The 21,307-nt window shown below is 37.5% G+C and overlaps 1 protein-coding gene across 2 annotated transcripts in view; it reads left to right on the top strand.

Moving 5' to 3' along the window:
- Window positions 1–21,307, top strand: part of SLC35F1 (solute carrier family 35 member F1) — a 226,146-nt gene that overhangs the window by 191,842 nt on the left and 12,997 nt on the right. For both annotated transcript variants that reach the window (XM_088053739.1, XM_005518308.3), the window contains 3 exons: window positions 4,865–5,021; window positions 9,257–9,309; window positions 13,824–13,978. In XM_088053739.1, the coding sequence (XP_087909865.1) occupies window positions 4,865–5,021; window positions 9,257–9,309; window positions 13,824–13,978 (365 nt within the window). The remainder of the gene's footprint in view (window positions 1–4,864; window positions 5,022–9,256; window positions 9,310–13,823; window positions 13,979–21,307) is intronic.

Here is a 21,307-nt window from a genome sequence, read left to right as displayed (position 1 = left end):
ACAGAAGTGGGGTCACTTGGTAGGTGCTGAAGGACACCAAACCTATATACTACAAGTTGGGTTTTGCACGCAGTCTTGTACTAAAGCTTTGGGACTTGACTGTAATGTTTTCGAAAAGAGCCTCCTTGTGTGTAAAAAGTTCTTTTTTTATGTGTTGCATCATATGAATAACGTGTGTGTATCTATCAATGCAGACTAGACAGAGTTAGATTTCTTCGATCTACTTACCCTGTCACATTGATTTCTCTACTGCCAAGCCAAATGATGTGGGAAGGCTGGAAATTCTTTTCAAAGATTGTCAATTAGGCACAGTTTTCATTCTTAATTAAAAGCACTGAATTGTGAGCAGAGCATAATACATTGGGATTTAAAATTCTTGACTCAGCTTTCTGAATACAAATGCAAGTGCTGTAAAAACTGCTTTTGCCAGAATGCTACTAAATAAAACAATGGAGTTTGTGACATCGCTCACCATATCTCACTGCATCCTTTTATCTCTGTCCTTAATCCTGAAAGGAGACTTTTAGTTATTGGTCTCCTCCAGAAGTAGGCTTACCCCAGCTAAAAAATAAATAATATACTCTGTACTATGTACTATGCCAAAGCTGTATTGGGAATGGCTGATTTCAGAGGGATTGAGCTTTCAAACCAGGATTCCAGAAGAAACATCCTGTGTCCCAGCAGTCTAGAGAGTGACATGCTTGAACGGGTGAGCTGTGGATCAGCAAGGGCATGAGGGGCAGTGGAAGCAGACAAGGAACAGATTGAGGAACACCGACACTTTGCCATCCAACTGCAGTAATTAGATGTTATTTGCCATGTTCATTATTAAAGCATGGGTATAGCTGTTAAGTAAATTTGTCCAGAAAAATCTGTTAACATGCATTATTACATTTTAATTTGGACCTACACATGAAAAACTGTGTCCATGCTTACTGCTATGCAGCTTTTTTACGTGTTTTAGTGGTATAATGATGTTATTAATGATGCTGTCTTTAACAGAGTAAAATAGATCATCTAGTTTAATTTCTTTGAAAGGCTAAAACTGCACATTAAAATGTACAAATAAAAAGAATTAGTGGCAGGAAAAAAAGAACAAAATTATTGAAACTCTTCATTAAGGGGTTGTACACCATTTATAGGATGTTTCCTAGGACTAGATAAACTAAAGTAAGGAAGACACCAAAGGCAATGATACTTTGTTAATCCTCGGTAAATGTCTGTTTATCTTATATTTTAGGGTACAAGAACTATTGATACCTGTGTGCCCCTGTTGATCACACTGCTTACTGTGTTAGAAGAGCCATGAGGCTCTGCTAGGTACCCACAGCATAGGGCAATTTAGCCTGCCAACTCTTACAGTAAGGGAACATGAATTTAAAATGTATCCCTGAGAGATTAATAGGTATTTTCCAAACTATCTGCAGGAATTGAGTATAATGTGCACACATACTTTTCATTCTCAATTGTATCCTTACTGGTATTTTACACATTACTTAATGGGAAAACAGTTACTATTGAGTATTTAGTGCTCTGTCATCTTACTTGCCAAGTATACCTGAAAATAACATTATTCTGAACTAATATCCATGAGTTACTTTCATACTTCTGCTCCTGCCCTACACAGGGGCCTAAGCCACACAGGTCTAAGTGTTTCATCCAGGTTTTTCAAAGCACTTCATAGCTTTAACTTACAACAGTCTCTGAAAGCCAGTCATATCAATCCTGCTAATACATGTATCAGTCTTCAATTTAAAATGGGACACATTGAGAGTGATTTTAGGTATCATGGTCATCAGTAACTACAATCAAAAGCAAAGAGAAATACCTCTTAATGGCAGGGGCCAGGACAAAAATGTGACAAAAAGGCCTGTTGGGACAAAAGAAAATCATGTTGTGTGAAAAGAAATCATGTCAGAACACAATTCACATTTAAAAGATTTGTGTTACACTAGAATGCTGTAACTAGTTCCCAAAACACTAACTCCGCTCTGGACTGTATGACTTCTCCACAGAATATTAAATATGGCAACAATCATTAATGTAAAGCTTGTTTTGCCAGGCTATGCCTTATGTGTCTTCTGAAGAATGACCTACGCCGTTAAATTGATCAAATACAACTTTATTATCCTAAAAGTCTTTGAATGCCTCTAGTTAGTTTCCTTAGCAATGAAACCAGTAGATGCATGTGGATATTACATCCATGAAAATAAGTCTATAGAGATATGTCAGTCTTGGGGGAAAGTTTCAAAGTCTCAGCCTCTCGAGGAAGCAAAGATGAGGCATTTGACAACCAGAATAGTAATTGCTAAGAAAGAAAGCAAAAACATATTTTACAACATTTTTACACCAGTATGTCAAGTTTTAATGCACTAACTCTTTGGGTGCCATGTATTACTCTAGGCTCTGCATCTCAAAAGGAAGTCATTAGAAAACAAGCCTGTATAAGCTATGGAGAAAGGTGAGAAAGCTTTAGGGCATAAAATGGGTTCAGATGAAGAGACTAGCCAGACTGGGACATTCCAGCTCTCAGAAAAGGCAAGAAAGTGACAGATCCTGTAAAGGTATATGAAGTCTTCAGTGATATGGAAAGGGTCAATACAGAGTGATTTAAAATATTTCTCAGAAAATTATGGATGACTAATACGACTTTGAGGCATCCCGCGTGAAAGTTAAAAGCATGAAGTACTTCTTAATAGTAGGCCAAAAATATACAGATTTTACAAACTGATGAAGAATCCCTCAAGCTTTATTAAAATTGATGGTCTAATGCAACTTCTATCTCAGAAAATGCCTAATCTGCAGAGAACTGGCTGATAAAAGTCCCTCTGTACTTCCCTATTTGTTTATGCTCTCCTCAGCCACCCTGTGCTGCTGAGTACCTGAGGAGGTTCCAGTGTCAGTCTGGTGCTCTGAACAGATCTTGGCTCCCTCTTCTGGGAAAGCCCTGAAGGCTGAGGCTCACACTCAGCATGAGAGCTCTTTGGGAAGAGCTATCAGGGTGCGATGCTTGAGGCCATCCCATCTGTGTGAAAATGCTCAGCCTCTGAGCTGCTTTTGTTCCATAGATGTAAAAGGATGATATTTTTGTCCCAGCAGAAGCTGTAAGGTCAAAAGCCTTTTCAGAAATATTTCCTTGAAGTGTCAGTGGGTAGCTGCAATAAATACCAAATAAGTGAGCTCAGTGAGGAATCAATGGAGCCACTGTGAAATATGAATGCATCAGGGGTATGAAGAAATTTTGTAAAGCGCTGATGGTTATTTTAAATTAAGAACATCTTCCATTACTGATTGCAAGAGAAGACTAAAGTAAGAAAAAAAACAAAACCAAAAAACCTAATAAAACCAACAAAACAACCAAATCATAAAAAGATAAATATAAGCATATTGCCAGTCAAGGAACATTGGAAACAGAAATTCAGTGAAAGGCTGGATGAGTATGTCAAAAACAAATCTAGTAATGTTTGCTAAATATATAGAAGCAAGATTTCATCTGAGATGAAAAATGCTGGAATCTAAGAGAGTATTACTGGGAATATTTTACACTTCACTCCATTCCTATTGTCCTTAAACAAAATATACTTTTTCTGGTGCTTATAGCCAGTGTTGGAGACGGGATTAATGAACCCTTGGGCTGTCCTCTTATGGCTGTTTTTATTATCATAAATTTCTTCCCCGTAGAAATTTCAGCACTACAGTTTGGAATGATAACTGGAGGCTTAAAAGAACTCCTGAAAGGAAAAAGTTGAAAAGATAATTTTGAACCAATCAGAATATTTGGTTTCCATTTTTTATTTACTGCAGTGTATATTTTACAAATCAATTGAATTAAAACTTTAAAAGGCAGGGACATAAAAAATAAACCACGGTATTTTAAGAAAACGAGGTTTCTTTTTAAAAAAAATACATTCCAGTACTTCAGCATTTTTGCTGAAACTTTTCAAAGTAAAATCCATTATATCCAGCCTTTCAGAATATGGTTCTGCAGCAATATCTGACAGCTTTGTGAGCTGTAGCTCTTGTAGAAATAATTTAACAAGCCATATGTGCAGAGGGAATTGCATGCACCAGTTTGCAAAGCTAGGGACTCAGTTTTCAAGCTGGAACTTGATCTTGATCAAATGTCACTGCAGCTCTCCCTAACACCCAATAATAAAATCTTCCAAGACTTAAAAACATTTCAAGCAGTCTTTGATAACAAAATGTTTTAGTAATTCTGTATACCTGCAGGTATTGAAAATACATCTTGTTCTTTGCATGCATTAGGTACTGCTATGTTAATTGAACCTCGTTTAAAAATCTGTCATTATCATCACCCTGTCTACACCCCATCCTTCCTTCTCCCTTTCTTGTCAAACAGCTCCATGTGAGAATGAGGTCAGTATTAGGTTGTAATGATTTCTTCACTCATTTCACAGGTACACAGAATTTTTTAGTTGTCCTCAGATCTAAGTACTGAACATGTTTTAGACTGGTTAAATTTCAAGATGAGATGCATACTGCTCTACAGAGCTGAGTCACATCCTCCCTGCAAAGAAAAAAAAAGGTAGTAATAATAAAGGAAAAAGGATAAGTCTCTGAAGAGTGTCACTTGGATTCTATACTTTTTCTACAAGTTTTTCAGAATTTTTTTGGCTTCTCATTTCTACAGCAAAGAATATTCTCTCCCTTTGTCTCTGCTAGACTTGGCTGGTATATTGAATAAAAACTGTTAAAATGACAGAACATTTGCATTCATTTTATTAACCCAGATAAGGGCTAAGTAGTGACTGCGAAATGAAATCTGTAGGGAAGAACATGCAATGGATTTGGACAAGAGATGGTTGTTTTGAGGCATTCTGATTTTTCTTCTATTTATCCCTAGGTGAAAATAAACTGATAGGGGACCTCTTAGTACTTGGTGGAGCAACACTATACGGCATCTCAAATGTCTGTGAGGAGTACATCGTCCGAAATCTGAGTCGAGTGGAATTCCTGGGCATGATCGGACTCTTTGGCTCCTTCTTCAGTGGAATTCAGCTGTAAGTGGGCAGGTTTGAGCCCACTAAGGCTCAAATAAATGCAGCTGTGGGCCTCCATTGATATGCACTAACCACTTTGTCAAAATTAGCCCTTTCCTGTGGAGAGCAGGTGTCTATTCTAATTGGTGTCTATTCTAACAGGTGTCAATTCTAATCTTGGAATTTGCATTGGTTTTCATATTTCATATTGGAGATTTGAATAATAACACAAATTTTTACCCAAGTACTGTAATTCAAGGACCAGTGTCCTTGAGTAGTCACATGAAGAGGAAGAAGACATGTCCCACCATCTTGCTGCTGGAAGACAAGTGGATACTTGTACAATCTACAGCTTCTTCTGGTTCTGTTTCATACTTTTAAAAAGTCGCTTTGACTTCTAAAGAGGTAGAAAACACATCCAGTCAGAAGGTATTTTATGGGTTCACTTGTTCTGTGAATCTACATTATCATATGGCAGAAATAATGAAAAAGCCTTTAAGAAAATGGCCTTTTCACTTAAAAAATATTTAGCACATAGGAGATTGTTGCATGGATTTCAGGGTCTACAGAGTCTGGTCTATATCCACATGTATCTAATGAGCATTTCAACTTCAAGCCTAATAGTAGGAAGGTGGCTTCCAATGTTGCAGTACAGTGACTGATGTAAAAGTAGTTCTGCAAGATTGCTGCATTTTGTGCAGGTCTGCCACTGGTGCTTGTAACACAGAATAACTTTTGATTATTGTCCAAAACAAGTTGCTTTTCTACAGATCTAATCTACTCTGCTTCTAAGAACGGAGACTGATCAAAAAATCACAGTCCATCAATTTCTACTTCAGTAGTTCTTTTTTTTTTTAGCTATAAAGCGTAATATATTTATTTGGGATCTGGACAAGTGTTTTAAAATTATTTATATTAACTAACTGCCATACAGTAAGTTCCCTTTTAAAAAATATGGAATTTAAGAGCATGTAAATGTGCCTAGTATCTTGGGGTAAAACGTTTTTTTATGTTTGTGATGAAGTAGATACTACAAGTGCCCTTGTCTTGCTCTGTGTGTGTAAACTGTCATGTAAATGTCTCATATTCCAAAGTTCAGTTGTAGTGCCATTACTCCCTCTTGACCCAAGCAGTTAGTCACAATTCAGGGTCTGTGAGCTGTTCTGCTGATGAGAATCTGGTTTTGGGATAAGGCATCTTTGTATAAAGACACAACTGGAGGGAAACAATAAGAAACCATTTCTTTGCTGAAAGCCATAAGGTTTTTCTGTTTAACCTTTGGCCCAAAAGTACACTCCAACAGGTTTTTCTCCACCAGTCTCTGCAGATTTTTGCTGGTGGTGCTTTTTGGGCACCTTCTGGAGACCCAACCACACTTCATACCTGTGCCTTTTTCTTACCTTTACCTGTAATGAATAGCAGAAGTCACAGTTATGTGTTCACAGAGATCTAATCTAACTAGATATAACACTTCAAAGAGAAGCCAGTTCCTCATGTTAAATTTGCAGGCTCTTTCTTTGAAAAACTACTGGCCACTTTGGTGCAATATAGAACCTTTAGATCCTCTAAACTGGGGGAGTCTTAGACTGTGACATAAAATAAACACACATAATGCCTGTTGTGCAGCAAAGGAGGAAGAGCTAAGGTGTATGGGGAAACAGTGAGTTAATGAGTTGGCTGATTACCCAGACATAGTGAAAAGAGAAGTATGTTAGTATGTTGAATATAATTAAAGCAGGGAGGAAGAATAACAGATTAGTTTACAAGAGCTGGGGATGTCACAGTTACCCAGCAAATGGAGATAAGGTTATCTGATGGAATCACATAATCATAACATGGCCTATTTTCTAATGGCCCCCTGAAGGTCATCTAGTTCAAGCTCCTACTCAAAGCTAGCTTCAAAGTTACAGCAGGTTGCTTAGGAACTTTTTCAGTTGATTTCTGTGTATCTCCAAGAATGGAACTGCCATTCATGCTGGTTAACCTTTTGTAGTGTTTGACATCTTTTTTCCCTTGATATTTGATCAGTTTTCCACATTGCAACTTGTGTCCATTGTCATTCATCCTTTTGTTGTACAGCTCCAAGAAAATTATGACTGTCTTGTCTGTAACTACCCATCTCATAGTTAAGATGGAAAATTTATTGTTGTGTCCTCCTTTCCCCCAGCTTAGCCTTCTCTTCTACACACTAAGAAAACCCTGCTGTTTCAGCATCTCCTTTTACATCCTGTCCTCAATCTACCTGACCATTGTGATGGAGATCCACTGTACTCCCTTCAATTTGTTGTTGTCTGTCTTGTTCTAGACAGCCCACGATTTGATACAGTACTCTTGTTGCTGTCTCACAAATCGCATCCTTCAGCTTTCTGGCCAGACTTACTAATACAGCTCAGGATGCTGTTGCCCTCCTTTGCTCCAGGGACACATTGCTGACTTGTGTTCAGGTTGATGTCCACCATCACTCTAAGGTTTATTGCTGGAAAACAGCTTTCTATCCAGTCACCTCCCAGCCTGTACTCTTTCAGTGTCACTCCACCCCAGCTGCAGGAGTTCTTCTTGAACTTCATGAGATTTCTGCCCACCCTTTTCTTTAGACAACATTGTAGATAGTCTACCCATCTAGTCCATACCTCTTGAGTCACAAAAGATCTTTAAGGAAATCATGTTGGAAACCTTGCTAAAGTAACAGTGGGTTACACCACATCCTCTCATCCATTCTCTCTCCTCTATTTACTGATCCAGTCACCTCATCATAGAAGGCAGCTAGTAGGGGCAGGTTTGCTTGAGAGCCCTGTTCTGGCTGTTCCCATCATCTTCTTCCCTTCCTGCAAATGGCTTCTGGGTAGATTTGTTCCATAATCTTCCCAAAGCTTAGCATAAGGCTGGCCAGACTATACTTTTTGTTCTGTGTTAAACTGAATGTTGCATTTGTCTCTTTTCAGTCATCAAGGACCTCCTCCAACTCCACAACCTTTCAAAATCATTGTGATTACAATTCTTCTGGCATAACTAAATGGCCATTTCTGGCAAAATTTCTCTCACCCCTCTTTGTTTCACAGACCATAAGGAATCACAAGCTGTAACATATTGGTTTATGCATATTTTATATTGGCTAAGCAATAATATGAATATAATGTTCATATGTTTAAGTTATGTGAATTTTTTTTTTGCAGACCAAGAGACATAGTAGTTTGTTTTCATTATATTCTTCAGGAATTACTGATAAAAGAGATATATACCTTATGAATGCAAAGACACCTGTAATTTAGTTATTTGGCAGAGAATATACTCTTATTATTCTGTACACAGTATTAGATTTGCCTCACATCAGTAGCTAGCAAATTAGAATTTCCAGGATGCAACTCTTTAGACTAGATTTATCTGGAAGGTGCTGAGCTCTTGTAGTTTTACTATTAGTCTTGGTCTTCCACATACCACCTTTTCTACTAGGTACTTTGTTTTTCAATCTGTACAATTCTGTGTTCTATACTTTTTTAAAATGGTGTCCAGACCAGCATGTAGAGTTCTCAGCAGGATTTATCTGGAAATCACACAGATAGGGAAAGCAGTTACCTGCTTTCGAAGGTAGCAGCAAAGACCTAGCTTGGGAGATATCTTATCTCCAAGATAATATTTGCCTGGATTGGGACGAGCTGACTTGTTGCCACCTTAGAATTTTATGGATCTGTGACTTTGATGTTAATGTATAGTGCAAGATTTACAAGATACTTAGAGTGGATTTTTGCAGGTTTGCCCATCCTTTGCTTATTATCCTGACTTACACTGCTGTGACTATTTGGTTTCTCTCAGTGTGTAACAAATCACAGTATGCTTCCCAAACCAGCCTGTGATATCTATTTATTTTACACTGCAGTGCTAGTCTGAAGTGTGAATAACTCAGATAGATACATTATTAATAATTAACTTTCAAAAGCTTTCAGAATATTAACTCAGAAAAGTGCAAGAGGACTGAACATTTAGGGGAATGGGCATGTAGAGCAGGTTTATATAGAGCTGTAAATAAACCAGGGGAAATTGCATGCTATCACATCTGATTACTGCCCTGAAGATCTTTCAAATACACAGGCACAGGGATAATGCCAGAGTAGATTAGCAAACTCCTGATTGCATTTGGTTCCTACAGAGATTTTTTGTTATGAGGTTATTTATGTTCTGTCCAGCATTTGAATTGAATGAGTGGAAGAAATTTAACTTCTGTTCTCTTCCATGAAATTTTACCTTCTCTTCTCTTCTAGTGCAATCATGGAACACAAAGAGCTGTTGAAAGTCCCCTGGGATTGGCAAATAGGTAAGAACACACTTTACCTCATTGAACATGAAGGAGGTGTGGAGACAGCCGGTGTTTGGGGAGGAGGGCACAGAGTTTCAGAGGAGCCAATGTTTGTGACTTTTCCACTGGTTACTACCAAAGGTTGAGCTATATGCCTCATAAATGTTCTTAAATGATCTGTCCTCCATAGCTGTTCTATGCCTTCCTTACACGATTAGGTTAAGCATATGAATGCTGTAAGAGAATCATTCAGACAGCCATGAAGTAAAACAATAATGGGGTTCCAGTTCTAAGATTCAATGCAACGCTGGGGCAATAAATGAAGTAATAATTAAGAGCCAAACCTCTTCAATGAAAGCCGAAGAAAGAAAATGGAACCTAACAAAATAACCTGAAAAAGTACTCGCAGTGCATATTATAGCCTCATAAATTCACTTCCAGGGGGAGCATTTCTGTATGGAAGTGTTTAATTGCATTCCAAATGGTCTTGGTGGAATATAGCAGATGTGTCCTTTAGACAAGTTTTGGGAGCATTGTGCCCAATGATGCTGTTATGGTGTTCTGCCAAGCAGGGGATTGCATTTTCCCATTTCAGTTTGGAAGCTGAGTTTATGAGTCCCTTCTAATTAGTCCAATGAACTATTTGTTTTAAAAGCAAATCGATATTTAGGGGAGTCCCTGTAATCACTCATTCACTATTTAGGACAATAGAAGAAATAAAGGAATACCAGTAGCATAGAGCTGATTTATTGCAGAGGGTTCAAGCTTTGGAAATCCATTGAGAGTAGTAGCTCTTTACCTAGTTTCAGACTGAACATCAAAATGACAACTCAGAAGTGTGCAAAAACAACTGATTGTGTGGAGAATCCCTGAGGGGAGACAAATTGTGGAATGCAGTTTGTTTCTTTAAACTTAGTTCTCATTTCCCTTTCATCATCCTAAACCTTGATAAATACCACACTTTTTCACAAAAAATTGCACCTAAAAATCTTAGAAACTTGATGGTTGAGCTGTAAAACTAAGTGACAAATCAATTTAAAGTATCCATGGAGAAACACACTCAACTGTATATTATAAGTGTATTGGCCTTCTTTAATCTGAGATAATTAGCATAATTGCATCAGTGTTTGTTTATATTTCATGAGAGGGAGCTTAGGGACATAATTAATCTGGTACTGACGGAACTATCAGTGGTCATAGTGAATTAATCTACTATCCATGTAAATGTCATATATACTTCTATTAGATTTCTGTTCAAACTCAGTATCAGTGAAATGTGCTATTAAAATAAGGTCTTACTTCCAAAATGTTCCTGAAAGTTGATTACTAATTCTGAAGAGTCCTTATGCTTCACAAGGCTGAGATCATCTTAGCAAAAGCATCGTAGATATGGACTTGTTTTGCTAGAGCAATAATTGGAAATGTGGTTTAGTTGAACGTGGAAATGTGGTTTAGTTGAACGTGGATTAAATGGAGACAGTTCTGTAGTTCTTCCCAGGCTTCACTGCACCTGGTGTTTCCATTGCATTGGCAGTGATACAAGATTGTCAAAAAATGATTGTCAAATGTGTGTCAGGGAGTTCACAGCCTTGTCCTGAGTAGTTATCCACTGTGACAGAGTCAAACCTGCAGTCCAGCAGAGTTAAATCATCAGCCTTCCAAATGGTGGTGATAAAGTCACAGCAGGCAACCTAATAAATAACTCAAGGTGGCCTGTTGCCATCTGCCATAATTGTGCTTTTAAGATCAAATGAGCTATCTTTTAACTGATGCAAATGATTTTTGAATATAAAGATCTAAAGCCAATCTGTTATGTCTATCATGTTTAAAACAGGCTGTGGCCCTCCTGGTGTTAATTTTGGAAATTGCCCTGATACATATCATCATCTTCACACTTAGTGTGAATCAGTGCAGCTCTGTTTGAATCCTTGAAGGTTTAAGTATTAATACATGCTGACAACTAGCCTGAAAGGAGGATGATTTTATAGTTTTAACTGAATGGTTTCACATGAGACCATGACAAGTTTTATAGAAATAGATGAAATAGTAACAAATAAACTCACATCAGTTTTATTTAAGAGAAAAGCCTGTTTGTAGCTCCAAGGAAGTGCCCTTTGTTACTGGGGGTTGAATATTTCTGAATAGTCTTCATTCCAAGGCAGTATGAAAGATCATAACTGATTCCATTTCATGCCAATTAAACATTTGCTTTTAGAGAAAAAGCACAGAGGCAACATTCGTGCATCATTGCACCATGCAACATTCAACCAGCTTACTCAGGAACAAGACCAGAAGTTCTCCAGTCATGTTGGTCTTGGTCATACTTGGGCTGTTTTAGAGTGGTCCCTAGGGACAGATCCTGCCCATCTGTGTGAAGACACCAAGTGTAAAGAGAAATGGAGAATTACTGAGGGACTGGGGCTTGTTCGGCCTGTGGATAAGAAGTTACCTACAAGGAGGTCATCAAAAGGACAGAGCCGAGGCCTTCACAGAGGTGCATGGCAGGAGGGTGAGAGACAACAGACAGGAGCTCAAATGACAAATTCGTACTGGATAAAATGAAAATATTCTTCACATGGAGGACAGGCAGGCAGCAGAACAGGTTGCCCAGAGAGGCTCTGGAGTCTGCTGGGACTGCAGCACTAGGGGCGATTCCCAAGGCTGCTATTTGCACTCCATGGTTACCTGAGGAGGCTGAGGCTTCAAGCTGTTGACTTAAAGCATATTTTCAGTCTCAAAATTGGCCCTGTAAGAAGCAGTATCTGAAAATCATATGATGTTAATTTCACTTGTTTATTGTCATCACTAAATGCCACCCAGCTGGTGGATATTACATGTATTTTTTAGCTGTAAATGAAATGCCACTTTATATTCACCTCTTCTAGGACAGCTATAGTTCAAGCAATTTTCCACTGGAACTAAAATGCCCTTTGGAAAAGCTGGCTGTGAAGCTGGCTGTCAAATAATGTGAACACCAAGGCAGTACCATAAAATTATACTGTAAGTTGAGTGCATAAACCAGCAAAGCTGTGTTAAATCCAGACAACCAGAGGCTTGGTGGACCAGCTGGTGATTTGCAAACTGTACTTTGACAATGCTGACTTCTGATCCAGAATGGCTTTAGTACCTGACCTGTTCTTCTTAAGCCTGAAAGAAAAGCTGGCTTAATGCTTCTGTATGCAAAACAATTTCCCGTTGACCAAAACTACACTCCATATGGCTCAATTATTTGCCTGCTACGGAAGAGTTGCAGAGTTTAAATAAAGCAGCTTTCAAGCACTGCCTAAAATTTAATTCTGTTACCAGTATACAGTGCTCACCTTATATATTTACTCCCTATGGGTAAAAGGAGGTTTTGGCCATATTCTGAATATAAATTCAAATTCCTTATCATACCATAACATGTATTGACACTGATAGTTTGTGTCTGCTGCATTTGTTTCAGTTGAATGTACACTTCAGTTCATATGCTTCTACGGGATTCAATCTGTCACAGCCAATTTTGTCCTTTAGATAGCTTTTTAAAGAATTTTTAAATAAATGCATCCAAATACACATATATGGCCATTATATGGCCTTTTTTGTTATCTTTTCTAATCCCTTTCAGGACTTTGGCAATCAGATTTTCTACAATTTTAGTCAATAACATGTTCTGAAGAGCTGGCATGAGTCTAAATTTAGGCTCATGCACATATCAGCTGGGAATTCTGTAGCATACGGCAGCCTAAGAAATATCATTTGCATGATAGCAGATGAGTAAAGTGTTTGCGGTTTTTTAACTTCATATTGATTAATTTGTCTTGGGATTTATCAAGTAATAACTGAAGCAATGAATTTTTTCCCGGTAAGTTATTTAGGTTTTTTAATTAATTTAGATTTTTACTGTAATGTATTTTTATTCTATTAGAGTCTAACAACCTAATTTGTGTGAGGCATGCTGTAAACATGTAGCAGGAAAGAGTTTCAGCTCACAGAAGTTTTATTAAGGAAGGCAGACGAAAAGGAGTAGAGGAACAGAGGTGCCAAACTGTGAAGTGATTTGTCAGTTTTGGTGGCAAAATAGGGCTAGGACCACTGCCACTTGAGTGCTGTCCTCATGCATTCATCCATTTGCTCATTAACTGCTCTGCAAATAATCTTGCATTCATATTTTGGGTCCATTCCCAGAAAAATACTGTGTGCTCCATCCAACTCAGCTGAACCCTCTTGGTGTTGAGGACATTCAGCTCCTGCAGATACTAGATTTGATATGTTCAAATGTGTCATTATGTCCAAATCTATGCTGGACATGAGTAGTCACTGGTAGTATAAGACACCAATGTGAAACAACTTCGTTGTTATGGAGATCCCAAAGGACCTCATGACCCGTGTTGGTATGGTTTTCACTCTCCATATATGTGTATGTTATTAATTTGATTTTTTCTTTGAAAAAGCATTATTCTTTCTTTTCCTAAAAGCACAACCTTCTTCTTCCCAACAAAGTCATTTCTGCAGGCTGAAAGGTCACTTTGCTTCTTGTTTCTCTCCTGCAGGCTTGCTGTACGTTGGCTTTAGTGCCTGTATGTTTGGCCTCTACAGCTTTATGCCAGTGGTCATAAAGAAAACCAGTGCTACTGCCGTCAACCTCTCCCTGCTCACGGCTGACCTGTACAGCCTCTTCTGTGGATTATTCCTCTTCCACTACAAGGTATGTGGAAATGAGAGATGTATTTGGGTAATAGCAGTATGCCTGAAGAAACGTCAGTGCAGAGCAAGGAAACAAAAGAAGCCTCCAAGCTTTGCTAGATCTGAACAATACAATACTTACACAATAGTATAAGTACAAGTTGTTTTTTTTACTTCAGGCTTCCTACACAAAAAAAAAAAAAAAAATTTATGATTTCATGTTTTCTTAGAGAGCTCATTTGGTCTTTTTGCTACAAGTTTTAAGATTTGAGTACCTGTTCATCAGCCACTGTATCATTAATTTCATCTTACTTATCAAAAGTTATTTTCAACAGCTGTGAACAAACCTAAGGTGGCAGCATGAAGGGAAGGACTCTTCCAAAATTCCCATAGATACTTATTTTTTTTTTGCCTGGGAACAAGATTGTTTCACTCATACTGATTCTGAATGTAAAACTAAATTGTTCATAAATTGCACCTTTCTCTTGGCCATACCAGTGTCTTGTCTCTTATTATAAATGCCAAAATGTGCAGTGTATTTGTGTTGAAGTTAAACTTTGACCTCCCAGGTCCCCTAATATTCAAAACACTATGTTGTACAGGACCACATTTGACCTCCAGTTATGAGGAATGGCACCTCATTATTCACAAGTATCCCCACACGGTGTCCATCCTGTGAAAATAACATTGCAGTGCTGGAAGCAATTGCTTTCTATTATCATTTATTCATAGGAGGGAGGTTACTTGTTAGCTAAATTGTATTAGAAGTGTTAGACAAAAGAAAGACTTTGAATTCTGAGGGTCTAATCAACTCAAATCATATTTTGTTATAGTAATAGTACCTGAATGAATCTGAATGAGACAGTGACAGTTCAAGTCTTCAGAGTCCAACACACTTTGTCACTGCTGTCTTTTATTTTGGTTTTGTGGCTTTGAGAATTTTGTACGCAGTAGGAAAGCAAGATTAGAAACAAAAATTTGACTGAAAACACAGTGTAGGGGTTGCCTGCTGCTTTGCAGCTCTGTCTCATGGTGATATCGTTTCTCCTTTCTGCCTCACGCTTCAAATCCAAAGTGTTAAGGTGTTTAACTTTAGGTGTTATCTGAAAACTTCTATCTCCTGTTAATATTATTTGATACCCACAGACAAATATATTTAGTCATGTTAGTCCACTGTTTCTAAGAAAAATTACTAAATTGCTCAGTGAAAAACAAATGTTATTCTGAAAACAGTGGTGCTGGTATACTAGCAAAATCAAACTCCAGTAAAGGGAAAGGCTCAAAAGGCAGCAGAGGTTGGACAGCTCTTTGCTCAGCATTGTTCAAACCTGACAATAAAGACAATTTTTCAAGCACAAACTTTAAAGTTCAGACACCTGAAAGGCAAAAGGTGCATTAAAGGTTTAATTTCTTCCCTGTGTCTAATTGTTAGATACATTAGCACAGCCAGGAAGGCAGAAATTTCGGCTTTACTGACCCCCATCTTTCTACAGTAAGTATGTTTCAGCTCCCATCCATAATGGCATCTTGGTCTCCCTTCAAGACCTTTATGGGAAAAGTGCTCAAGAGTAGAAGGCTTAGAACTGAAAGGTTTCCTTGTTGAAAGCATCCATCTCAACATGTGATAAACTGGTTGAGTTCCACACTTGAAGTAACTGATGGTCTCCTCTTCCCCTTGCTCTAGTTATTAGAAAACTGAAAATCTCATTTTCCTATGGTTACTATATGTATCATGCTGTTGTTTTCATAAACACTTATCAGACAGTTACTTAAACCTGTTCAAGTTTTTTACTTCCACTGCTGTCTTTGGAAGACTTTCAGAAGATTACTCCTCCAACAGTTACAAACCTTCTTATTTCCAGCATAAATTTACTTGTGCCTCATTTTGGTCGATTCATCTTTTTACCAAGAATATCCATTAGCAGCAAGAATGCCCATTTCCATGGCATTTTACTCCATTGGTACGTCAGTAGACAGCAATCATATTGTCTCTCAGCCCTTAGTTCACTAATCAGAGCAAGCCCTTCTCTGCACCTCATCTGGTTGTATTTCATCAGATGGAGAAATGTGTCTGGCCTCTTTGGTAGCTGAATATCCACCACTGCCACAGCATTTAAATATACACCACCATATCTTCAATTTTTAATTTTTTTTTTAATTCTCACCATATTGATATGTGTTATACAATTTTTATATTCAAAACTTTTCTAGCTGTCTGTTCTTATTTTGCCTTCTTCTTTAGCACAAGTAACAGGACTGTCTTTAGCCATTCTTTGTTATGGATACATGGGCATCTGTGTTGCTAAAAAAATTCAGGGCCACCTCTCTAGGTGCTCAGAGTTAGAACTTTTGTATAAATACAGGGGCATTTTTTATCAGGAGTATTCTTTTTTACATTTTAGCCTCAGCTCTTTTGTTATGTGAACTTTTAGACTTACTACTTTTCCTTTGCAAGCCCTAGGTTGTCTTTAGTCATTCTAAGCAAATTAGGTTCTCACTAAATAATCTAATCAGTTTATTTTATATTTTCCAGCAGCTAGAGCATGAATACTGATTGTGTTCTGGACTAGCAGGTTGAGTCACACTATACTATATCACTACCTAGCAAGCCAAACACAAATCAATTATATTAAGCCTTGGCAAATTCATTCATGACTTTATCCAAGATGCAGCTATAAAAATTCAGGATTTCTGGCTATAGTAACAATTCCCAATTGAAGAAAATGCATGTATTTCATAATGAATCAGGGAAGTCAAGTATCTTGATTCAGAATCTCGGAGAGTATCTGTGATAAAGGACTTGGATACACAGATCAACATGATTTTCAAATCCTTCCAGGACCAGAAATCTGAAGTTATGCTAGTTGAAACCTCATTTGCTGATACTCAGTGATGTTTCTAAAAATTACTTTTCAATATTAATTCTAGCAGCATCCATCCAATGGAAGAAAGCAGATAAAAGTCTTCTCATTATCAAGAACAAGCCATGAAGACTGGGGTTTTTCTGGATGGAGAAGAGAGGGTGAAGGTTGGGGAAAGGGGGTTCCAGGTTCTTTTTTTGCCAGCAAAGATCCTAAGCAGTGCCTGTGAATTTGGGATTTACATAGTCTTCACTGGTGAAAATTTGACCCTTGCTAGAAATATGTATTGAAGACAGTGTGATTTTTTTCTGCTGTCTTTGGTGTGCTTCAGTTCATTTTTCTAAATTAGGAAAGCCTGCCACTCAAGGAATCATGTTTAAAAAAAATACACATTTTCATGCCTATGCAGATGAAACTTTATTTTTGACCTTGACTCTATATGCTTCAGGCAGTCCTGGATTTTGTTGGAGCAGGATGGATACAAAGTCTGTGGTTTGATGGCAGAAGTTAAATAAAAATGGTTTGGTTTGGGGAAGGATTGTTTATTACTTTGATTCTTATTTGGCAGCCATCCATAAACATCTGACAGACTTCTCTGACCTAACTGAGAAAATACTTCAGTTTATATTCTCACCTTTTTTTTTAAACTTCCCTGAAAGTACAAGCTGAAGTCAGTAAGATCTTTGCTTGCACTTGTTAGGGAATTAACACCTACCTTATTTTAAACTTCGACAGTGGTGTTGTCAGTGGTGCTGTCAGTGGTGCATCATTATTTCTAGTGAAGCAGGCAGTGCAGGCTAAAAAACTGTTTTTTGCAATATCACTTTCTCAGTCATACACTTAAAAGTATTTTTCTGATAAAATTTGGTATGCAAGCTGCTTGATCCATAAACTTTCTATTTTAATGGAATTTAATCACACAGGGCTTTTATCCTTGTGAATGCTTCTAAGCCTGTGATAATAATGAGGGTAAGGCATGTTGCTAGTTCTTTATGTCATTGATAATGTGCAAAAACCTATCTTCATGCTTCCCTTTCCAAAGCATTTAATTTCTTACAGTGAGAGTCCCTCTCAATACCTCTGCTCCCATGAAGCTGTACTGTCTACATGCCTTTCATCTAAGCAGCATTGTTTCCAAATTTATTTTAATTTATTTATTTCATTGGTTAGGTATTTGAATTTTCTCCCCCAAATTATAGTCAACTAGAATACAGTTAAGTGTCTGTATTTAAAGGGTTGCCTTGAGGTGGAAAGGAGTTAGGTGTGTCTTTGGTCACACAAATTCCTTTGACAGAAAGGGCCCCATCCACTCACCCTTTTTGTGATGGTGCAGGATGGCATACAATAAAAAAGCTATGAAGTAAAATGACAGAAGAGAGTAGAAGCTGGAAAACTAAATGCCTCCCACCAAGATGTTGCACAGCCTGACAGATTTTTAACAACACAGCACAGATATGGCAGCTTTTTCAAAATACTGCATTTTTAAAAGGATGTCTTCTTTTGACAGTGCTATCTTGCAATAGATTCATTAGTTGCAAAGCATGAATAGTGAAACATGGATGCTCACTCCTTGGAAGTCATCAAGAAGGGTGTAAATGATGTGGCATTCGTATTGCAGAAGTTATGATAAAAGCTTCGATTTAAAATTATTTTTTCAGACACTAGCTCATCATAAATGTCAAGATTTTAGCTTGTTTTCAGTGGTTTTAGCTTTGGATTTTTTCATTTGGTCTCATTTTCAAAGAATGCACAGAGCAGAACTGATTTGAAGCTTCCTAGGAAAATGCATTTTTGTTGGAAATGCCTAATTATCAAAACAGAAATGCTAAGTGAACACATCTCGATCTTAGAACCCTCCAAAGCAAACACCACCACTACCCCCTTTTTATTGTGGGTAACTTCTGAATCACATCTTTCTGAGTGTCACACCTTCCTGCATATGTCGAGTGTTAAAATGTAAAATTTATGGAATTAGTGAAGAAATTATTAGGGAATTGTTCAGAGATCTCTTAAGTAAACCACAAGAGTATATTGTGAAGTGTAATTGTTACAATCTGAAGGAAGTAAATAGCTTTTAACTCCTACCCAGTATGAGAGTTGAAACATATTAGAGGAACTCTTCCTGTTAAATTGGAATTAACTCTTGGATGATAAATCCTCAGCAAAACCATATTGATTTTAAAGGTGAATATTGGCTGGAAAAGGATGACAGCAATAAAGATACACAATATCAAAGAACCAGAAAATGGATTGCAAACTGCAAAGAGAAAAAAATATTGTAGCAAATTACTTTCTTTTGCTTTATCACAAGAAAAAGCACAGACAGAAAAAACATAATGAAGTCATCCTGTCTAAAGAGATGGATCTTACTGATGGCACACTTTTCTAAATGATGCTCAGTGAATATGAAAGGAAAGACCAAGAGGCTGTGTCGTAATTACTTGTGGAGGAAAAAATCAGCATAAATAAAAACCTCAGCTTTTCCCAAGACAAGAATATTTTTGAAAACAAGGGATTACAATGAATGTGTTGAGTTACAAAGCTCAGCAATAATTTGCAACCCACAAGAGAAAGCAAAAAAAAAAAAAGTCGTGAATTAACAAGGCAGTAGTTGCATTCAAAAGCTTAAACAAGGCTCAGCTACTGAAAATCTACAAGATTTTGAAATTATGATTCTTTGAATTGGATGCTGTTTTCACCTTTGCACAGGAAAACAAAGACTAGAAGTTCCTCAGAGATGTAGACAGAACCATCTTGGAAAAAAAATACTAAAGGTTAAATGCAATAATTTCATTATAAATTTGGAGATTCGTTATGGAACTGAGTAAACCTTATTTCAAGAAATGACCAGAAAAGAAGGTAGAATATTTAGGAAGTGTGCAAAGAATTATGTGTGCCCTACAAATTATGCCATGGTCTATGAGGAAGGAACATATGTAAAATCTGTTTTGGTATACCACTGGATTGCAGTGATTATTTGAGTTGTGCCTCCTACCAGCCAAATCAGTGAATGCTACAGACACACAGGGTTAAAACATCCTCATCAGCTTCTCTTTCCTACCAGAATGGGGGAGGAATGGATCAACACACAAACAAAATATCAGTTAGAAAACATCACTTGTACATGCTTTCAATCTAAGCAGTGGAGTATTTTATTAGGTTCTAGAACATGTACAAAAATCATCTTATTTTTGTCTAAACTCCCTCTACCCACTAAACTGGAAGCTTTCAAACCTGTGATATGGGATAGGTGCTTGACATCAGCACTGCTGACAAGCAATTTTATTAGCTGGACTAAACTTCTGGAATTTCCCACCACCTTAACACGAGCTAAGTTTAACAAGGAACACTGTTAAAAAGGCTTATAATGGATCTGAAGGAGTTTTTTAATAGCTTTAATTTATAGTAATCTTAATTTTATATCTTAAGGACAAGAGGATGACTTGTAGGGAAGAACTTCAGATGCAACTGGACAAACCATCTGTTGAAAAAATTGTTAGAAATGAACAGAAAACAAGGAATCTCAAAAGAAAAGTAATACTGTACAGGTAAAAATGAGAAAGAGTAAAGCCTAATTACTGTAAAAGATAAGCCAAGCTTGGCAATGAAGAAGAAAGTGAAATAAGCAGCATAAAGTTCTTCTTACATATTAAGAGAAGAAATAGTTTTGCTGTGCAAGGGCAGTGGAGGCCAAAACTAAACAACCTCTCGCTTGGCGCCAAAACAAAATTGAGACCTTCTGTCATATTCAGTAAGTAGTTAGGATGAGAGTTAAATGTGAAGACAATGCACCATATTTCATAGAAATGGAAATTACTATGTCAGAAGTAGAACACAATAATCTGAATACTTCAAATTTGATGTGGAGTAGAAAATAAAATCAAAAGTAGACATAATTAGGGACATGGAGATAAATGGAAAATTGGATGAAATGCAAGCGGGTTCACAGAAGACAAATAATCCCACCTAAATCTGATATCTGTCTGATAATTTAACAGATTTTTATAGGGAAAAGTCAAATGATAGATCTGCTGTGCAAGGCTTTTGAACAGTGCAGCACAGAAAATTATCAGTTAAGCTAAAGAACAAGATTAGTGATGTAAAGATTGGAAGGCAGGTGAGAAACTGGCTGATGGGGATAAAGGACAAGGCAATGTGCTGAGAGAAACAGCATGCTCGAAGGAACTGGCTGAACTTGAACTGAGGTCCCAAGGAGTTGGTCTGAAGACCAATCTTGTGTGGTGACTGTAGTAATAGATTTGGCACCCTCAGTAGGAAGAAGAATTAGAATAATCAGGCAACTGGAACTGGCTGACATTGAGAAATGCTGTGAAGCACAAAGTGCGAGGCAGTGTCTGTGGCAGCAGATGGGAAGAATTTGAGCACGGTTGTGACAAAGCTGTTTCCAAATGAGGCTGTCTAGGTATTTCTGGTATTGATGGAGAAGTGCTAATGCCATAGGACAGGACAACTTACCATCTCAGGGACAG

Source organism: Pseudopodoces humilis, chromosome 3 (genome assembly GCF_049639895.1).
Source record: "Pseudopodoces humilis isolate 2021_Gansu_Grassland_sample_001 chromosome 3, ASM4963989v1, whole genome shotgun sequence".
Taxonomy (NCBI): Eukaryota; Metazoa; Chordata; class Aves; order Passeriformes; family Paridae; genus Pseudopodoces; species Pseudopodoces humilis.
This window is presented reverse-complemented; position numbering and strand designations above follow the sequence as displayed.